General features: G+C 38.9%; 1 protein-coding gene across 1 annotated transcript in view; it reads right to left on the minus strand.

The window, feature by feature from the left end:
* Nucleotides 1–557: 557 nt before the first annotated feature.
* The window catches only part of CCND2 (cyclin D2), an 81,473-nt gene continuing 64,367 nt past the window's right edge, over nucleotides 558–17,663 (minus strand). The window contains exon 5 of the mRNA XM_077468515.1: nucleotides 558–9,256. Coding sequence (XP_077324641.1) covers nucleotides 9,101–9,256 — 156 coding nt within the window. The 3' untranslated portion in view covers nucleotides 558–9,100. The remainder of the gene's footprint in view (nucleotides 9,257–17,663) is intronic.

Below are 17,663 nucleotides of genomic sequence, written 5' to 3' on the forward strand. Positions count from 1 at the left end.
TATTTTAAAAGAAAGGTAAACTGTTTTTCATTTTTCCTTTATATAATAAAATGTAGTAGTTACTAAATACCACCAAAAGAAAATTCTTATCTGACTAAAAAAAAATGCTTGATCAAGTAACTGTCAAGCTATCACAGCTCTGAAAAATGGTCTGGTACCGAAGGCTATTATAGGCTGTTACTCAAGTGGTTAAAGAGAGTGAAGCTCTCACAGACAGCAATACAATCTGTAAAGGGGTTCTACTCTATCCAAATCTAGAGGAAGGTATTGCATTTTGGTATACTTAAGATTATTGGTTGCTATGAGCTACTGCAACCATTTACTATGCGCTGTTAGCCTTCACGGAAATTCATCTTTATTTCCAAGAACGCTTAGCGCATTCCTTAGCTGTTAGGTGATATAATAGACAAGTATTTATCTATCTTCCCTTTTGGGATAACCATCTGAAGATTGCTTACATGCTGCCAAAACCCTCTTGTTGAGATAATTTATTTTATTTGCTTAAGTAGCGATCCCTTTTATAGTAACAGAACTTGAATAAAAGAAAAAGGAGTCAGTTTAGGTCAAGGTGAATTTTATTACCCACACAGCATACGTATTTCCCTCCGAACACATTTCAAGAATCCATCTCTTTCATTGCAAACTAGTCAATTAACATGTTAATAATACAAAAGCAACAACTTTAACACTGAACAGATAAGACCTTTTCCATATGTAATGAACAACACTACGTAGCATCAGTCTTATCCACCACATGAAATCTCACAAACTTGCTAAAATGTTCAATTTTAACATTATTTAATTTATTTTGACACTTTCGATCCCTGACCATGTAAATGTCCACTCCTTATGTATTTTTTTTTTAATCTTAAAAGTACATTGTGAGAGAATAACATTGACTTTATATGGCATCACACTTGATTAACGCAATAAAACAAAAATTTGACACGACTGTGCAGAGTGATTGAGGTACACAGTGGGAAAACAAAAAATCCACTGGCCAATGGGATGTCGAGGACAGAGGAAAAAAGACCAGCAGCATTATCTTTTTTTACAATATTTGGTTGTTAATTTATGCCTTTTCGTAAAACCAGCACAACCAATTGGCACTATTTCTATGCTTTTTACATCAACTGAACAATTCTGATTGGCTGAACCAGACTCAGTAGGAATAACTTGCATTCCTAACAAGAGTACTAACACTAACTGCTTTTTTTGTAGGCCTCACTCTTGACAACATTGGTTAAGCTTGAAAAATGCCTGCTTCTATTGTCCATTAAATCTGAACACACAATGGACATCGTAACAAGCCAGAGGTGTACTAACTTTCTCACAGCCCAAATGGCTAAAATATGCCACATAGGCACTAACTGCTGAATTGCAAAAGGTCGTGGTTGTCTCTTACAGAGAAGACTTATTAGGGAACAGCATAAATGGAAGGATTTTTTGCAGCTGGAAGTTCTTCTGAGGCGAGGCCCCCAGAACTTCTAGTCTTTTAATCCATTTCCTGCTTTCAGTAATTAAACATTTCTCCAAAGAAACTGCATTCACATAGCTTATGGTTAACAATAGGTGTCTTTTAATGTGCTTTGGACAACAGGCACAGATAAAATATTTACTTAACAAATATTAAACTTTGGAAACAGCAGAATGGGAACACATTGTGCATTCAGATGCACCCCCCCAACCCACCCCCACCCCAACTGCCCCCATTCCCTCATGTGAGCAAGCTTTTGATACACATTGACAGCTTTCATTACCCAAAAGTGCAAGGAATTTGGCATTTTTCTGCCATTCAATAAACAATAAATAGTGTGATATCATATGAGGGTTTTTATGTTTTATTCTTTTCTTTTCTCTCTTATTGCTAATTGTAGCAATACATAAAATTTCCACAGAATTAGCTCTGGAATTTCTGTGTATAGGTCACTCCAGTTAGAAGTTAAACATTATGAAGAAAACACATACAAAAATCCCTCCATCACTAATAAATATGACTTTTGTTTCCTCTCTTGTCAAATGTTATGCACAAGAGGGTTGATTTACTAAAGCCAGACAGTGCAAAATCTGGAACAGCTGTGCATGGTAGCCAATCAGCTTATAAATTCAGCTTGTTCAATTAGGCTTTGACAATAAAACCTGGAATCTGATTGGTTTCTATGCAGAGCTGCACAAAATTTCACACTCTCCAGTTTGAGTAAATGAACCCAAAGGTCTCCTGGAAAAATTGATTCCATTTGAAGCAGCAGTACACACTAGCAATTTATCTGAGCCCTCAGACACAACCTCCATTTAGAAGATAAGGCTTTGGCAAATTGAAATTGTACCAATTGCCTTCAAACAGTGCAGGCAGCTATCGTGGTCCCCAGCTGAGCAAGAGCGGTGCTTGTTGCTCATAGAAACCAGATTCTTCCATTTATTATGCTACTATGAGGACAAATGGGGGGATTTGATTCATTGCCATGGGCATCAAGATTTGTTCTCCTCTTTTCCATAATAAATTATGCTATCTCAGTTCTGAATTAATATGTATCAGCATTGGGCCTTTATGATGTCACAAGATGTGTACAACAATTTACAATATGAATGTCTTTATTGGGTGGAGTAAAATGGTACATTTTAAAGGGGCCTTTCCCATTCAACTATGAAATGGAACACCCCTCCACTCGGCGATCAGCTTATATTGGCAAGGGTAGCTTCCAATTGGGTTTATGAAACCGAAGTCAGGTTGAGACAGAAAAAAAGGTCATCAGCTTTGAGTGCTATAGAAGCCACACATGTGTTTACAATGGTCACTGGAAAAAAACTAGGGTACAAACCCTACTGTTTAAAATCACCAACCAAGTGCAGGTGGTATTACCTACCTCATAGTTAGAGATGGCAAACCCACAAAATTCTTTTCAGTTTTTTTTTGTTTGTTTTTTTACTTTAAAGTATAACACTTAAACTTCTACACAATCACTAGCCTTTTTTATGTAACTTTCTAAGCTACGCTGCAGCCATTTGTGCCTATCCAGCTGTTACTGCCAACTGGTGAAACTTGGAGCTCACCCAACAGCCAGCAGGTCCCTGTCTCTGCCTTTAATGCACTTAACGTTTCCTAACTCTTTACAGCAAAACCTACAAGGGTATCTTGCTGGTAACATTACACTAAACCACCACCTGCACACTGCTCTGGCAGTCATCCTCAGTCTTCTTTTTTCCTTTCCTAAATGAGTACCTGTCATGAGAGAAATATTGGGCAGTTTCCACTGCAGTCCTCTTTTTTTTTTTTTTATCATTCCACTCTGTCTATCTCTTGCTCTAGTACTTTATAAACTACTAACCCTGAATAGGTATGTAGCAAGTGGAGTCAGAACCTTTTACCTTATTTGTTCCAGATCAGGGATTTAGAAAGCACTGAAGTGAATCAGCATGACATCCAAGGGAATATACTTTTTTCAGAAGGAAAGATCAGCAATGGTAGCCCTCATAGTACTCTCATGAGAGGTTTACTTTAAGAAGGAACTGTTCTCTGTTGCCTACAGCTACCAAATGCCTCTCATTCTATGGAAAAATAAATGGAAACGTGATTGGTCATTTTTGGCAATGAAAACAGGTATTTCCTTCAGACAACTGATGCCCTTTATGAGCCAGGCTAGCCTTAAGTCTGGTTGACAGTCACAGGGAACTAGTATTATGGACTAATACCACTAGAGAAACATCTTGGCTGCCAGAATAAACAGGTGTGGTCTAACAGAACAAACTAAAACTACCCACATTACCTCTTTCACGTAAATAACCATAAATTCATAAAGCTTACACATTTCATGTCACTTTAATATAATACCCTTTAGGTCCCATATTATTATTATAATAATGAATGACTGGTAAGTTTCAAAAAGTTTCTATGTGTCCAGGGACTGAGTATAAGGGGGGATTGGGGGGTGACATACAAAATTGATTGGAACCAGTCTGTACCAACTACAAGGCTTTTTCTGTGCCTTAAATCATCATGCTAGCATATCTTTAGAGTTTATGTTTACATTGCAAGACTGGATTCTGGGTTGTTTAGCAGCTGTATGATGGCTACATACTATTAAACGAGTATATAACTAAACCTCTTGCAATCCAGAAATGCACACATGTAAATTAATCATCATTTGTATGTTTTCATTCTTGATTAATTAAAAAAAATCAGTGACTATGCTCACCAAAGCGCTTTGTGAAAATGCCATATATACCCATCATAGCGTGAGATTTTGAGTATCTTCACATGCTTTAAATACATGGTATGCCGTTCCCTTAACTCCTACATCTAAATAATAGAAACTTTTTTTTTCTTTTCTAAAGGTGATAATGACCATTTTTACTGAAGGCCAAACTCTAAAAAATGGTGAGAAAATAAATGAACAATTCTGGAAAGCTTATGCTGTTCTCAGTTTCTTAACTTCTATCTCAAATGTGGGGTACACATCTGCCTTTTCGGCAAATTTGATAATGCAAAGCAGGCCAGTGCATGTCATGTTCTTTTACACTTCTATAGATCCATGAAGTATTCATTGTGTCCTGTTTTATATGTTAAGCATCTGTGACTTTTCAAATGTTCTGTGTATGAAAGCATTCCACAGATGATTGTAAATTGCTGTAGACAGACTATGAACGTTCAAATATTTACAAATTCTTAATAAGCAGCAAATTAGCTTTAAAACAAAAGTTGACTCTGTAGCTGTAGATGCTGTGGAGCAATTCATCTTCAAGATCCAGAAGCAGCAAAGTCATTTAAGTGGGGTCTTGGCACTTTGCTCACCTCCTTCTTCCAAGTCACCTGCCCGCTGTTTAAACTACAATACAAAAGCCTGGCAGGGGTAACAGGATGCTGAGAGAAAGTGAAATTGACATGCTTCTGAAATAAACTTTGAGGATAATTTGCATCATAGTGCCTGCTGCGACAGAGGTCAACGAGGGCTTGTTTAAAAGCCTATTAGGGAAAATGAAAATATTTGAGCATCTAAAGCCTGGCATAGTATTTGGAAAGGTTCTGGTTTTTCTGCACTGCCTTACATTATCCAATTTATGGCCTTATTCTGTAATAATGCTCTACATAACTAGATTCCTTTTCCACTAATGGAAAGTGGGTAGACTACTCAAACAGATCAGGTCAGCAAAAATACAATTAAAGTGATTGTAAAGGTTTATTTGTTTTACTAAAATAATAAACATATAATACTTACCTGTTCTGTGCCATGGTTTTGCACAGAGCAGCCTGACACGCACAGTGTGGCTCAGCCCCACTCCCTGCTCACAGGATTTGATTGACAGCAGCATAAGCCAAAGCCTCTGCTGAGTCTCCCGTGAGAAGAGGGTAGAAGAACAGTGCTAGATTGAGGTCAGGCTTGGGTAAGTATTTAAAGAGGGCTGGAGGGTACGGACATGAAAAAGGTTTTTTACCTTGATGCAGAAAATGCATTAATGTAAAAAACATTTTTTACCTTTACAAGCACTTTAAAAATGAACATGCTACAATTTATTAGACAATCATTGTGCCTTGGTAAACAAAACAGTTTGTACAGTAAGGCAGACAACAATGCAAACTACGCTAACTTCTAGTAGCCAACTGAAATTAACCTTCTTATGGATCTAACATTAGAAAGATAAAATATTTGCTTGTAGTTAATGCACTGCTTCAATTTTGGCTCACTTTTTTTGATAGGCCTTTTTTTTTTGGTCTTATAAAATATACACATTTCTCACATAGCAGTAGGGAAAGTCATTTTGAAGGCACTACATCAGCTTTCACAATACCAAGTGAAGACTGATACAAGATGGCTACCTGTCATATTTCCATTGTTAAAGTGGACCCAGTCTTAGTAGAGTCTGCTATGTTTTGGCCAGAACTATTGTTCTTCTGATAGTTCTTTTGATGTTACTGATTTCTAGTAACACTCCAGAGATCATGCTCTGGCTTAAAATTGTCAGTCTCTGCTTCCAAAGGTGTGGAGGATATGCATTAAATTCCCTTGGAATATCTAACTTCCTATAAATACTGCCCCGAACATTTTTATTTCGTTTTTGGGAGCTATGGATGGCAGGATCAATGCTATTATTGTGGCATGTTCATTTTTTGCATCACAGGACAACTGCCTGAGCCTTAAGTAAAAACTGTACAAACTGAAAAAGGAATGAATAGCAAGATCTCCAGTACAAATGCAGTTTCCAGCTGCTTTGTACCATGGCACGAAGCTCCCAGAGGAAAACTGAAAAAGTGTGAGGTATTAAAGGTGTATGAACCATACTGAATCCAGTGAACCTGAGGTAACTCTACCAATTTTTTGGGGTGAGATCAGAAAAAAAAGTCATTAACGCTCTTAGAAGCAATTTTAAAAAACTATACAAGGGCATTTCCAGTAATCAAAAATCCTTATATGTCCACTTAACCATCTACTTACTTCAGGATTGGAAAATTTTTAAGCAGTAAAATAATATATTATAAAAATGTTTATAAAATAGCAGCACACTCAGTGAAACAATACAGCTAAGTACTGTTAATGTGAATAAGAATGAAACAAATTTTAGCTCCATAGCAGCGCAAAACAAAACAAAACAAAAAAAATATATATTTTCTCCTCGTATCAGCCTTTATAGCCAATACGTGGTGAACCCCATTTTCAATTGTGTTTCGATTTTTGACTTGTTTCAAATTGCAAACAGCTTAACAAATGTGTCAACTGTATCATAACATTGTGCAACAGCAATGAAAAAAGTTGCAACAGCATTAAAAAATACATATATAAAATTAAAATAAAATGATGCCAAATTGCTGTAGCAACCACAAGAAAAAAAAAAAAAAAAAAAAAAAAAACGAATTCAAGTACACTGGCACAAATTTTTTTCATGCAACAAAATTTCTTGATGTTTACCGTTTTTTTCGCCAGCGATTTCATCACAATTATCTAAAATAAAATGAATTGAACCCTGAAGGGCTTACCACACTAGCAATAAGGTCAACCAAAGGGGTTAACATCCTACAGGGTTATAATAGAACAAAAGAAAACAATACTTTAGTTTCTGATACATCCGGAATGTTCTTAAAGGAATGTCATCCAACTGCAGGTGTTGAAAAATCCAGCAACACCAAAATGCCTTCAGGCTGTCGTGGGGGGTCTCGGAGGCTGAATAAAATGTAGGGGGTCAGCAAAAATTTTCATAAACCATCCCATTTATCCCTTAGGAACTATTTTCAAAGTGCTTTTTCGAATGAAATGGTTTACAATAATGACAACTGCAGACCGGCCGTGGAATACAACAGTGGAAGTGGGGAAAGAAAATTATATATTTAAATGGGAATATCTCCACAAAATAAGCAATAATTAGCGTTTAGCAATTAAAAAAATGCCACTGTCTTAAGTTCAGGGCTTTTCAAGGAGATTATGGACCAACCAGCTCCTGTTACATCATGGTGGATTTTCAAAATGTATTATTTTTTTAATAGCTAAATGCTTTTAAAAACGTGTGATATCCCCAGCAGTGTTGAGGGAAAAAGCTCCTATAATGCAAAGGAGCTGTGTTTTGTTTCAGAATGACAAGGAGTACCTTATATTTTTTTGTTTCAGCTTGCTTGGACCATATATTGCTTGCCTTGAAAGGCATTTTACTTCACATTTCCGACCATTTTTACACTGTAAGGCAGGGCAAAAAAATTCAACTTCATTTGAAGACCAATCAGACCTTCAGTTTAAATCAACTAAATTAATTTCAGGCACATCACAATAAAAGGTGTACTAAGTCTTAGGCCTCATGCACACAATGTTTTTTGACATTGCTCTTGCCTCTAAATGCCCCTACATGTTTGCCTAGTGTCCATGCACACAGAGGCTTTTTGACACAAGGGCATTTAGAGACTGCCAGCACGTCCAGGGGCAGCAACGATTTGGCAAAAAAAAAGCTTGATGAGTGTAAATGCGTGTTAACGCGTCTAACGTGCGCTGACACTAGGCGCGTTTAGTGTTTGAGTGTTAATTCGTTCCAATGGCCATTCATCATAAATCTTTGGGCTTGCTGGTGAAATGGCTTCTAGAAATAGCATTTTTTACCAAAGACTTTTCAAGTATGTTCTGTGGCCAGTGTCATCTGGTTATGTATCTATACCTATGGAAAACCCTGGCCTAAACCAAGCACTCTTCTCTTAGCTTCTTGCCAATATAAACATCTAATTTCATATACACAGCTGGGCCTTTGGTTGCCTCTTGACAAAAAGATACAACCTGAATAGTTTTCACTGGACACAGCTGATACTCTAAAGGCCTAAAGACTAAAACAGGGTGAGTTCATTGCCCTGCCTTACAGTCTCAAAGGTGGAGTTGGACTTGACCAATTTTGTGATCCACAGTAGGCTGTAAACCCCCTCTCAATGTCTACATATTCTCTAAGGAAGGAAAAAAAAAGAAAAAGGGGTAAAACAATGGTTTAAAAAAAACAACTGCCTTAGGCTTGCAAAAAATAAAGCATCTTTTTTTTTCGGTAGCAGCTACCATAGATAGCAAAAGTAAACAAAAACTAAACAGGAGATTGAGAAAGCACCTCTCATTAGATAACAATGAAAACAGAACAGATCCCTATTTATCAACGCTCCAAAAATAGGAAAACTGGTTCAATCTCTTTAGGGATCATTCTGATTTTCGGTCTCTAGAATCCATTAGTCTTTTGCTTTGCAATCTACACATGAAAAACACACCACAAATAACTGCTCACTCCCTCTGCGACGTCTAGCGAGAGAGGTGTAAGCAACTACAACGTAGAAAAAAAAAAAGGAACATCTAAAGTTTTATCCCACAAATGCAGACTTACAATTTTCTAGCTAGGTTTTATGCTTACATAAGCACTTAATTTTAAACAATATAATAATAAAGAACAGCAATTATCAAATATATTGTGGGATTCCCTTCTAAATGGACACGACAGGCACCAAACACATAATAATTCATTTTTTTTTCTTTTTTTTTTGTATTTAAAATAGTTTTTAAATATTTTTTTCCTAAGTGGGAGCAGATATAAACGGGTTGTTCTAAAAAATACAGAACAAGGGAGAAAACAAAGAGACTCTTTCGCTTTGCGGGAGTCCTCACAGGTTGATGTCTCGCACGTCTGTAGGGGTGCTGGCCTGATCCAATTCGTCTATGGTCTTAGACGTGTTTCTTTGCTGTGCCTGCTGTCTGTTTTGTCTGAGGCTGCTGACCAGCACAGATTCGATCTGTTCTTGACATGCTTTAAGGCAATCCTGTGCAATAAATAAAAAACATATATATAGGTTAAAAAAGATTCAATAAAACTGAACATGAGCAAACAGCTAAATACACAGATGACACACACACACTCACAAGAGTTGTTTTTATCAGCCACCAGATATGTTGATCTATTTCTGAGATTTGCACAGCCCCACACACATTACAGGTGGATGACACACCAGGGCTACTGACTGGACAGTAAAAGAGCAGCACATTGATGAAGTCATCCCTCTGCCCACGGTCCCCTTAAACATGTTTCTTGTCAACATATTTGTATGCACAACACCTGATTGGCTCCCTGCCCTGCCCCGCTCACTCCCAGTGCTGCTGCATAGGGGACTGCAAGAGACTAATACCAGGTCAAATGTAGGTACTTACACTGGCTTTATTAAAAAAAACATACATGTAATGATTTTGAAAACTTTTTAGTGACATAGCTAATGCTCGAAGACTTACTGCCCTTTTGCTGTCTCCAAAATGAATCGATTTAGCATTGCTTGAACCCAAACAGCTCCCAGAATTTCAGTTCCCTTTGAGCTACTGGAAAATTAGGGGTGAATGAGATATTTACTACTCTATGTGGAGGGTATATTGGAACATGGTGTGTGGAAAAGTTATCTACTTTCTTGATGACAATAGGAAAATCCCCCTTAAAGTGGGCCTGAACTTTAAAAATGAAGACTTTCTATCTTATTAGGAGCCTATAGCAATGTTAACTGTGCCAAAGCAGTACCTAAAAGATATATTTTGTTTTACTTAAATTTACCCTGAAAACTAACAATGCACTTCCAGTGGCTAAGCAGTTATTTGAGTCTCGTAGGTGTACAGTATATCTGCTGTGTGAGATTATCTAATATACTGCTGCCTCTGACTGCTAATCTAACAAGATTTGGAGTAAGATTTTTGTAATGTTGCTACTGTGCTGCTCAATGTTATCCTTGCTGGAGAGGAAGCTGTACCTGAGAACCTGCAGTGCAAGGATCTCCCTGCATCTGCTTTATTCATTCTGTGGTTCTGAGCTTCCTCCACCTCTCCTGCTGCTCCATAAATATTCCCCCACCAATCATCAGATCCCTAGTCATCAGAGGGCAGCTCTAACATGAGCAAATCCTTCCCCTCTAATATAACGGTCCCCATGACAGTGTGACACAAGCAGTGCAGAACAAATAAGGCACAACTGGAGAAAAGATCAGTGACAGTGGGAGTACTGGTAACTAGTCCTTTGTTTTCTGCTTGCCTTTGTGGGCACAACTTTCATACTTCAGGTTCTTGTTATGGTTACAGAAATTCTCACTTAAAGTCTAAAAACAGGAACCATATATAATATTTCTATATTGTCTTATGACACAGGTATTTGTGATTACCATAGCAAGCTCACATTTGCAGCATCTGATTCAAGATACACAAAGTATAATCAAATATTCAGATAGTTGAAGATATATTTGCTTTTTTTAAGAAGGAAATACCAACAATGAAATACCAACAATTAATCCCAACAGCATCCAGTTATCTTTAATCCATAGACTAAAAGGGATTTAGAGCTGTATATTGTAAACAAATACCTAATATTCTACTGAGATGCCACATAAGCAAGCCCCCTCCTGAAGAATATTCTCTTCTTTTCTACAGAACAATGTACATTTTTCCGAGTCACAAACCTTTGATACCTTTTGTCCACTCTGCTAAGACCTTAACTTAACCTGTATTTCATTATGCGCCTTTTAGGTAGAAGTCCTACCTGCCAAATGTCTGTTTTTATAAGTCTTTTTGTGTGTTTTTTTCTGTACAAGTGAAACTGTTTAGGTTTCTTGTGGTTTTCAAATCTGCGGTCACCCATCTCTGGGGTTGCTTGTCCTTGTAACCCCTAAGGTGCTGGCAGCATCCCCAATGTATTGTGCTTCTGTGCTTGGAGGATTCTGGGTGCTCCAGGGGTTAAGCAGCTGACATGTTCTGCATCAACTTTCATGGTACAAGATAAATGGAATTCCACAGATTCTTCAGTATTATTTGAAACTAGAATGGATCTTGTGAACTAGCGTGGGAACAGTACTGTGTGCACTGCTCCCCAGACTGCTAGTTTAACAAAGATTAGGAACCAAGGGGACGGAAAGCTCTGAAACCCGGTGATGTCTTGTGTTTCTTAAATATTTAAAGGGCAACTTCAGGCAACAGGTAGAAATCATTCACTGATCATCTGACGCTAGACTGGAATTACTGCTAATTTTCTTCACATACAAAAACTGAAGGACGTTTAGTTTGCCGAGTCACTGTATCATAAACAATTGCTGTTTTCTCTTCTTTACATCTACTGCTGCAGCTTTTTTTGCAGTAATTTCTTGTCAACATGCACTCCAGTGATAGCTGCATGCCATTTCACAGGGTACGATTCCTGATGGTGACAAAAGTTGACCATGCCTGTGTAATGTATGTTGAAATAGCCACTTGCAGCCTTTACAAGAAGCTGGTGTGGTGACAACACAGGAAACTGGAACACAGCATTAGTACCCTTTAACTGGAAGCACATGAGCATGGCTCCCTTTGTAGAAGGGCCAATTACTATTTAAATAAAAGCTGCAGACGTAAAAATATGGAACAACATTTTTGAAATGACATTAACGTAAAAAGCTTATATGAGATTTAAGTAATTAGGTTTACATGTGCTTTAGGGCAGAAATTCCACTTGCTTTACCTCAGTATGAATTTTGTTCAAGCCCACACTGCACATTCATTGATGCTCTTTCACACTATTGTACTGAATTAGCATGCCTTGCATTAAGGCAGCCCATTTGAATAGGCTGCTAAAATACCAAAATGCACGGAAATGCATATATCGTTTCTGGCAGCACACCTGTTAACAAGGTGCATTGGAGTTCCTTCACAATGAATGGCACTGCAGAAATGTAAACAATTATTTCTGCACATTGTGTTACTGCACCGCAATAGTGTGAGTGAGCCCTCAGGCTTTCAATAGTGTTTCCAGGCAGAGCTGCAAACTCCTGTCAAAATTCCTCTAATGCTATGAGTGTGACAAAATCTGTAGTGCCTCAGAAAGACACTAAAGATTTTACAGTGACCCTATTGCTGTAGTATAGAGCTCCAATAAAAGCATACCAGCAAAATAAATCAGTCACTACTCTACTTTTTTTTGCTGGCCACACCATCAAATACCAATCTATCGATCCTAAGAAATCTAAAGACTCTGGAATCAACATTTAAAGGGGGGTTGATTTCATGAATGCCAGGAAGCTCAGGGTCACTTTTGGAAAGATTTATTTATGTTCAGTTCCACCATGCCCTCCAAGCATAGCTCTTCACTGGGAAGATCAGTGTACAGCTGTCTCTGCCTCCTGCTAACACGCCCACTGCAGACCTGGTATCAGCCTCTTGCAATCCCTGTAGACCCCTTTCACACTGGTGTGTTTTTCAGGTACTTTAGAGGTAAAAATAAGGCCCGTAAAGCACCTGAAAATTGCTTCATCTGCAGTCCCAGTTTGAAAGCCTGAGGTGGTTCGCTTGCAGGACGTTAGAAAAAGTCCTGCAAGCAGCATCTTTGGGGCGGTTTGCGAGCGATGCGTACACTGCTCCTCCACTGCTGCTGCCCATTGGAATGCATGGACAGTGTTGCCAAAGTGCCTGCAAAGCGCTTCAGCAGCGGCGATACACGGGCACTTTTAACCCTTTTTTACCCCTTCCAGGGAGTTAAAAGTGCCCCGTTCCCACCTGAACAGTGTTAAAACTCTGCTAAAACTAGCGCCACTTTACCACTACTGCCCCCACCATCCCAGTGTGAAAGGGCTCATACAGCAGGGCTGGAGTATGAGAAGTAGTAAAATTAGTCAATCAGTTTATGTGCTGACAAGAAGAATGCTGATTAGAAAAAACAGCCACAGAGAGTTTTTAGCTCATCACTGTGCTGCTCTGCTTCTCCTTTCACTGTCCAATCAGAGGCTAGGGTGGGACCAGGAAGCTTAGAGGAAGTGGACCGAATGATGCTTGACATCAAACTGAGGAAATCTAGCAGTAGAGAAAAATACCGTGGGGTCAATCTTTGGACTGGGGGTGAATATTGTAGATAAAGTTGGTCTTGATACTTTATTTTTATATGGGCTTTTTCCATTTTATCGTGTTATTTTTGGCTGGAGTTAAGCTTTAAAGGCCTACAATCTAGCCGTGTTTCATAAAACCACAGTTCATTCCCAAACTTTGTAAAACACTCCATACTTTCTTAATCTAAATTAATTTCTTTAAAAGAAAAAAAATAATATACATTTGTCAATTTAGCACAACAGCACTAAAACATTTGTTATACAGATTGCTTGATTTTTCTTAACAGAAATTAAGAAATAAAGAAAAAGTATGACAAATTATTTCTGTGGTGAAGAAAAAAAAACAAAAAAATGATTCCTCAGTTCCATCAGGAATTTCCTCTTGGAGGACAGGAAATGATCAGCATGAGCTGTATCTGAATTAAAAGTCTGCAAGCCTTTGCCAGCTTTTAATTGCTAAACGCACACGGTTGTCATCAGAGTCGCTGAACTCTGGTTAAATGGTTGGGGCCTGAGTCTGCCCAGCGCATTCTCTGTGTGCCAAAGGTTTATTTTAAACCACACGTGTTATTCAGAGTGATCAGCCGTGTCCACAAGCTGAATTATAGCACATACACCGCCGGTGGCTCACACTGTAAACGCCTTTCCCCACTGACTTATTTCCTTGTCGGATGACGCGTCTTATGTGGTTTTAGTAGAATCTTCCAAAAACACCCATATGTTGTGTATAGCTTACATTTGTAGCACCCACGATGAGGGAATTGTAGTGGAGAGGCCAATAATGCTTTATCATTAGATGTTCTTTAGATTTACAGTATGTAAAGCTCATAATTGTTTGGGGGGGGGGGGGGGTAGAGTGGGAAAATGTTAAAACCTTTTAACCTTTCTGCCCTATGACCACTCTCGTTTGGGACAAAAGATGATGGAAAATGTAAAACGTTATGATTGGTACCTGAACAAGAAAAGAGTGGAGATATTCCAATAGAGCCACCTGTTCTGGTGACAATTGTCAAAGAGTTTCCCTCACTTTGGAGAGATCTCCTCTCGCTTTCTGCTGTATGCCCAAGACAGAAAGCAAAGAGAAGTTTTCCCAATAGGAAGAAAAATAACAAGGTTTTAATACAAATCTCTCATTGCAAACGTTTAAAAAAAAATAGTTTTAGGTTTGGATATACTTCTATTTGGGCTTCCTAGCCATGTCAGGTATTCCTTTGGCAAGATTTCTGTACCTGATTTTTCACGTCATATTTTTAGAAGTTCAAAACTCCACCCACTTACTGCAGTCGTGCCAGGGAGTTCTGAGCTCAACCCACCTTTTATAGCCACTAGAAGGAACTCAGACTATCCCTGCTATATGTTCATTTCATATGAAGAATTCAGCAGTAAAAGGAGGGTAGATTAGAAATTCCAGCAGGAATGTGCAGGACTTTCTGAGAGATATAACAAGATGGTCATTCTGTGAACCAAGGCATTAAAAGATTTAAAGCAGACCTTGCAGTAAATTGCAAGTTCTGTTTACACTGTTGCCCCCCCTGCGTTTACAAATCACCTATTATGAATAGTTGTCACTTGTATCTGTAAAGCAAAAAGTTAGGGTTTATACTAACCTCAACCCCGCCTGGGCAAAGATAACTTCATACTCATTCTTCCGGCTAGATCCGAGAGAATACAGAGCAGCCAAAATATTGAGAGAAGATGCTAAAACAAGTGGCTGTCTTTTCTGAGATATTTTACCTGCTCTGTATTGCCCAGAAATATTCCCAGAAATATGATGACGTCATGCCCAGCGAGGGTAAAGTATCTTTTAACGTTTTTCTTTTCAGAGAAATTTTATACCAGCTATTCTCAACCAGGGTTCTGTGGAACCATAGGGTTCTTCTAGGGGTGGCTAGGGGTTCCTTGAGCTGTGGCTCACTGATATCCTCTCTGAAGGTATTTGCATTGTTCCAAATCCAATGGGTGTCATTGTGGCCACCCCTATTACCAATGTAAAGGTAATTATTCCAATGATCCCCTGATGGGCTAATCTTACCAGGGGTTCCCTGAGACCTGAACATTATTTCAAGGGTTCCTCTGGGGTAAAAACTTTGAGAAAGGCTGTTTAGCACCTACATTAGCTTATTTGAAAGGGGTGGGGGCCCAGGTGATTTGAGCAGACCTTGCATTTTACTGCAAGGTCCACTTTAAATAAGCGCTTCAAGGAAATGTAAAGTGCACCGAAAAATTCCACATATGTAAGGACATAGATCTTATTTTCAGTCTTTGCTTTAAGCATTTACTTGCATATCTTAATCATAAACTCCTCACACCATCTAAAAATCAGGCTGACAGTGGGATTGCCTGCATTAGCTGCGAAAATGTTAGTGGTGTTTGGACTAGGCTGGAGTTAAAGTATATCTAAAAAGCAAAACTTTTATTTTAATTTTCAATTTTTGAAAAGATTTCTTTTTTTTTTTGTGTCCCTGTGGAGAGATTTGTCTTCACTTCTTGCTTTGGAGACCCAACAGGAAATGGGAAGAAGGCCCTACAAATCAAAAAGGAAATCCCCTTTTATTTGCCACCACTGAAAGATCTCCCATCACTTCTTGACAAATAAAATAAGTTTAATATCCCGAGTGGGGACACCGACAGTAATACAAACCCTATATTATTGCAATGGTGAGGAGTGCTGCTGAATTTCAGTGAAAATAAGCTTCACACAAGTTATACAAGACATTAATTTGTTTATAGACCCAAAGAAAAGTGACCCATGAGGAACGATTTCTTGATGAATTTGAATAAAATCTTATTCTGGACTTTATAAGTGGAGTGCTGATTTTATTCTCTACCTCATCAGCAATAAAACACCCTTAGATCAGTGGTCTCCAACCCTTTTGTTTACCTTAATCCAGCCCCTGGGGTACCTTTCCTTCCACTGACACCAACAATGGGGCACTATTCCTCCCACTGACACCAGGGGGCACTATTCCTCCTCCTAGTACATGTTTACATATACTCAGGGAGGAATTGTTTTGCATTGTTTACTTCCACTGATGCCAGGACAATTTCTACTCCCAATGGCCACAGTCCGGCCCACCGAAAGTCTGAAGGACAGTAATCTGGCCCTTTGTCTAGAAAGTATGGAGACCCCTGGCCTAGATTCACTTTAAGAGCCTATGTCAATGGGCTTATGCAGACCATACGTGGGTCAAACTCTGAACCAATTTCTTTTTTTCTTAAATCAGAAATTTAGTGCATTTTGTGATTTTCGAAATTTGACCAACCAAGCCTTCAATTTCACCTCATGTTGCTAAGGAAAGTAATTTTTGTGGCCGGAAATCTTTTCTTTTTTAAAGGTCACAGCTCATGCGTATTTCTTTTTTGATTATATTTCTCGCACAGTTCTCTCATCATCGATTAGAAATTTGTTCATTTTTCAAAAGATTTCCATCGTGCCTGATCACTCACATTCGATGGCCGCACAAAAATCGGCCGCTACTTTGGCCCATGAATGGTGCGAGCAAAAATGCAAACAAAAATTCTTAGTTTCGATTTTCGAAAGAAAATCCCAGATAGCAAGCAACTGTACTACAAGTGTGAAAACGACTTGCTAAACTATTGCTAGACTTGCCAGGCTTCACAAGTTTGTTGCACAATTGCAGCAAGTCTGCATTGCATGACTCCAGATCATCTTTTTCTTGCAAACATTCTGCAAGTTCTGGTTCAGTTATGTTGTGCAATAGTCATCCCACCACGGGGGTCACTGTGACTGAATTTTCATGCTGTTGACTTGCAGAGTGACTTATCACTGCAACTTTGCTTTTGCTAGAGACTTGCCACGCAAATTTGCTACTAATTGGAAAAGTGTCAACTAGAACTTGTGCTCTGCAAGTGTTCAAGTGTACAACTTGCCAGTGAAAATGTGCAGCAAGTTAACAGACTTGCAATTCAACACTGTCACACATTTGTGGCAAGTTATCCTTGCTATCTGGGATTATTTTGGAATTCAACCCATGTATGGCCGGTGTTCTGGCAGATAGTGTCCTGCTATCATATAGTGCCCGCCCCGTACTGCGCATGGCAGAAGAAGCTTCGGAAATCCTCCGAAGATGAACGGTGCCTGCGACGTGAGTGGAGGTGGTAGCCCCACCATCCAAGCGGACATAGGGTTGTGAAAATTAGAGAGCCCCTCGCGGGCGAGCTTCGCTCGCCACGCTTCGGGCTCGGCCTCGCTGGGTTTGGCTCTTTTATATTACTACTCTATGTCCACTTGGATGGTGGGGATAGAACCTGGACTCACGGCGCAGGCACCGTTCATCCTCGGCTATTTTCGGAAGCTGCGTGTGCTGTGTACTGCGCATGCGCAGTACACAGT

The sequence above is a fragment of the Lithobates pipiens genome, unplaced genomic scaffold (assembly GCF_037356315.1).
Source record: "Lithobates pipiens isolate NorthernLeopardFrog02 unplaced genomic scaffold, aLitPip1_a1.2 Scaffold_8, whole genome shotgun sequence".
Taxonomy (NCBI): domain Eukaryota; kingdom Metazoa; phylum Chordata; class Amphibia; order Anura; family Ranidae; genus Lithobates; species Lithobates pipiens.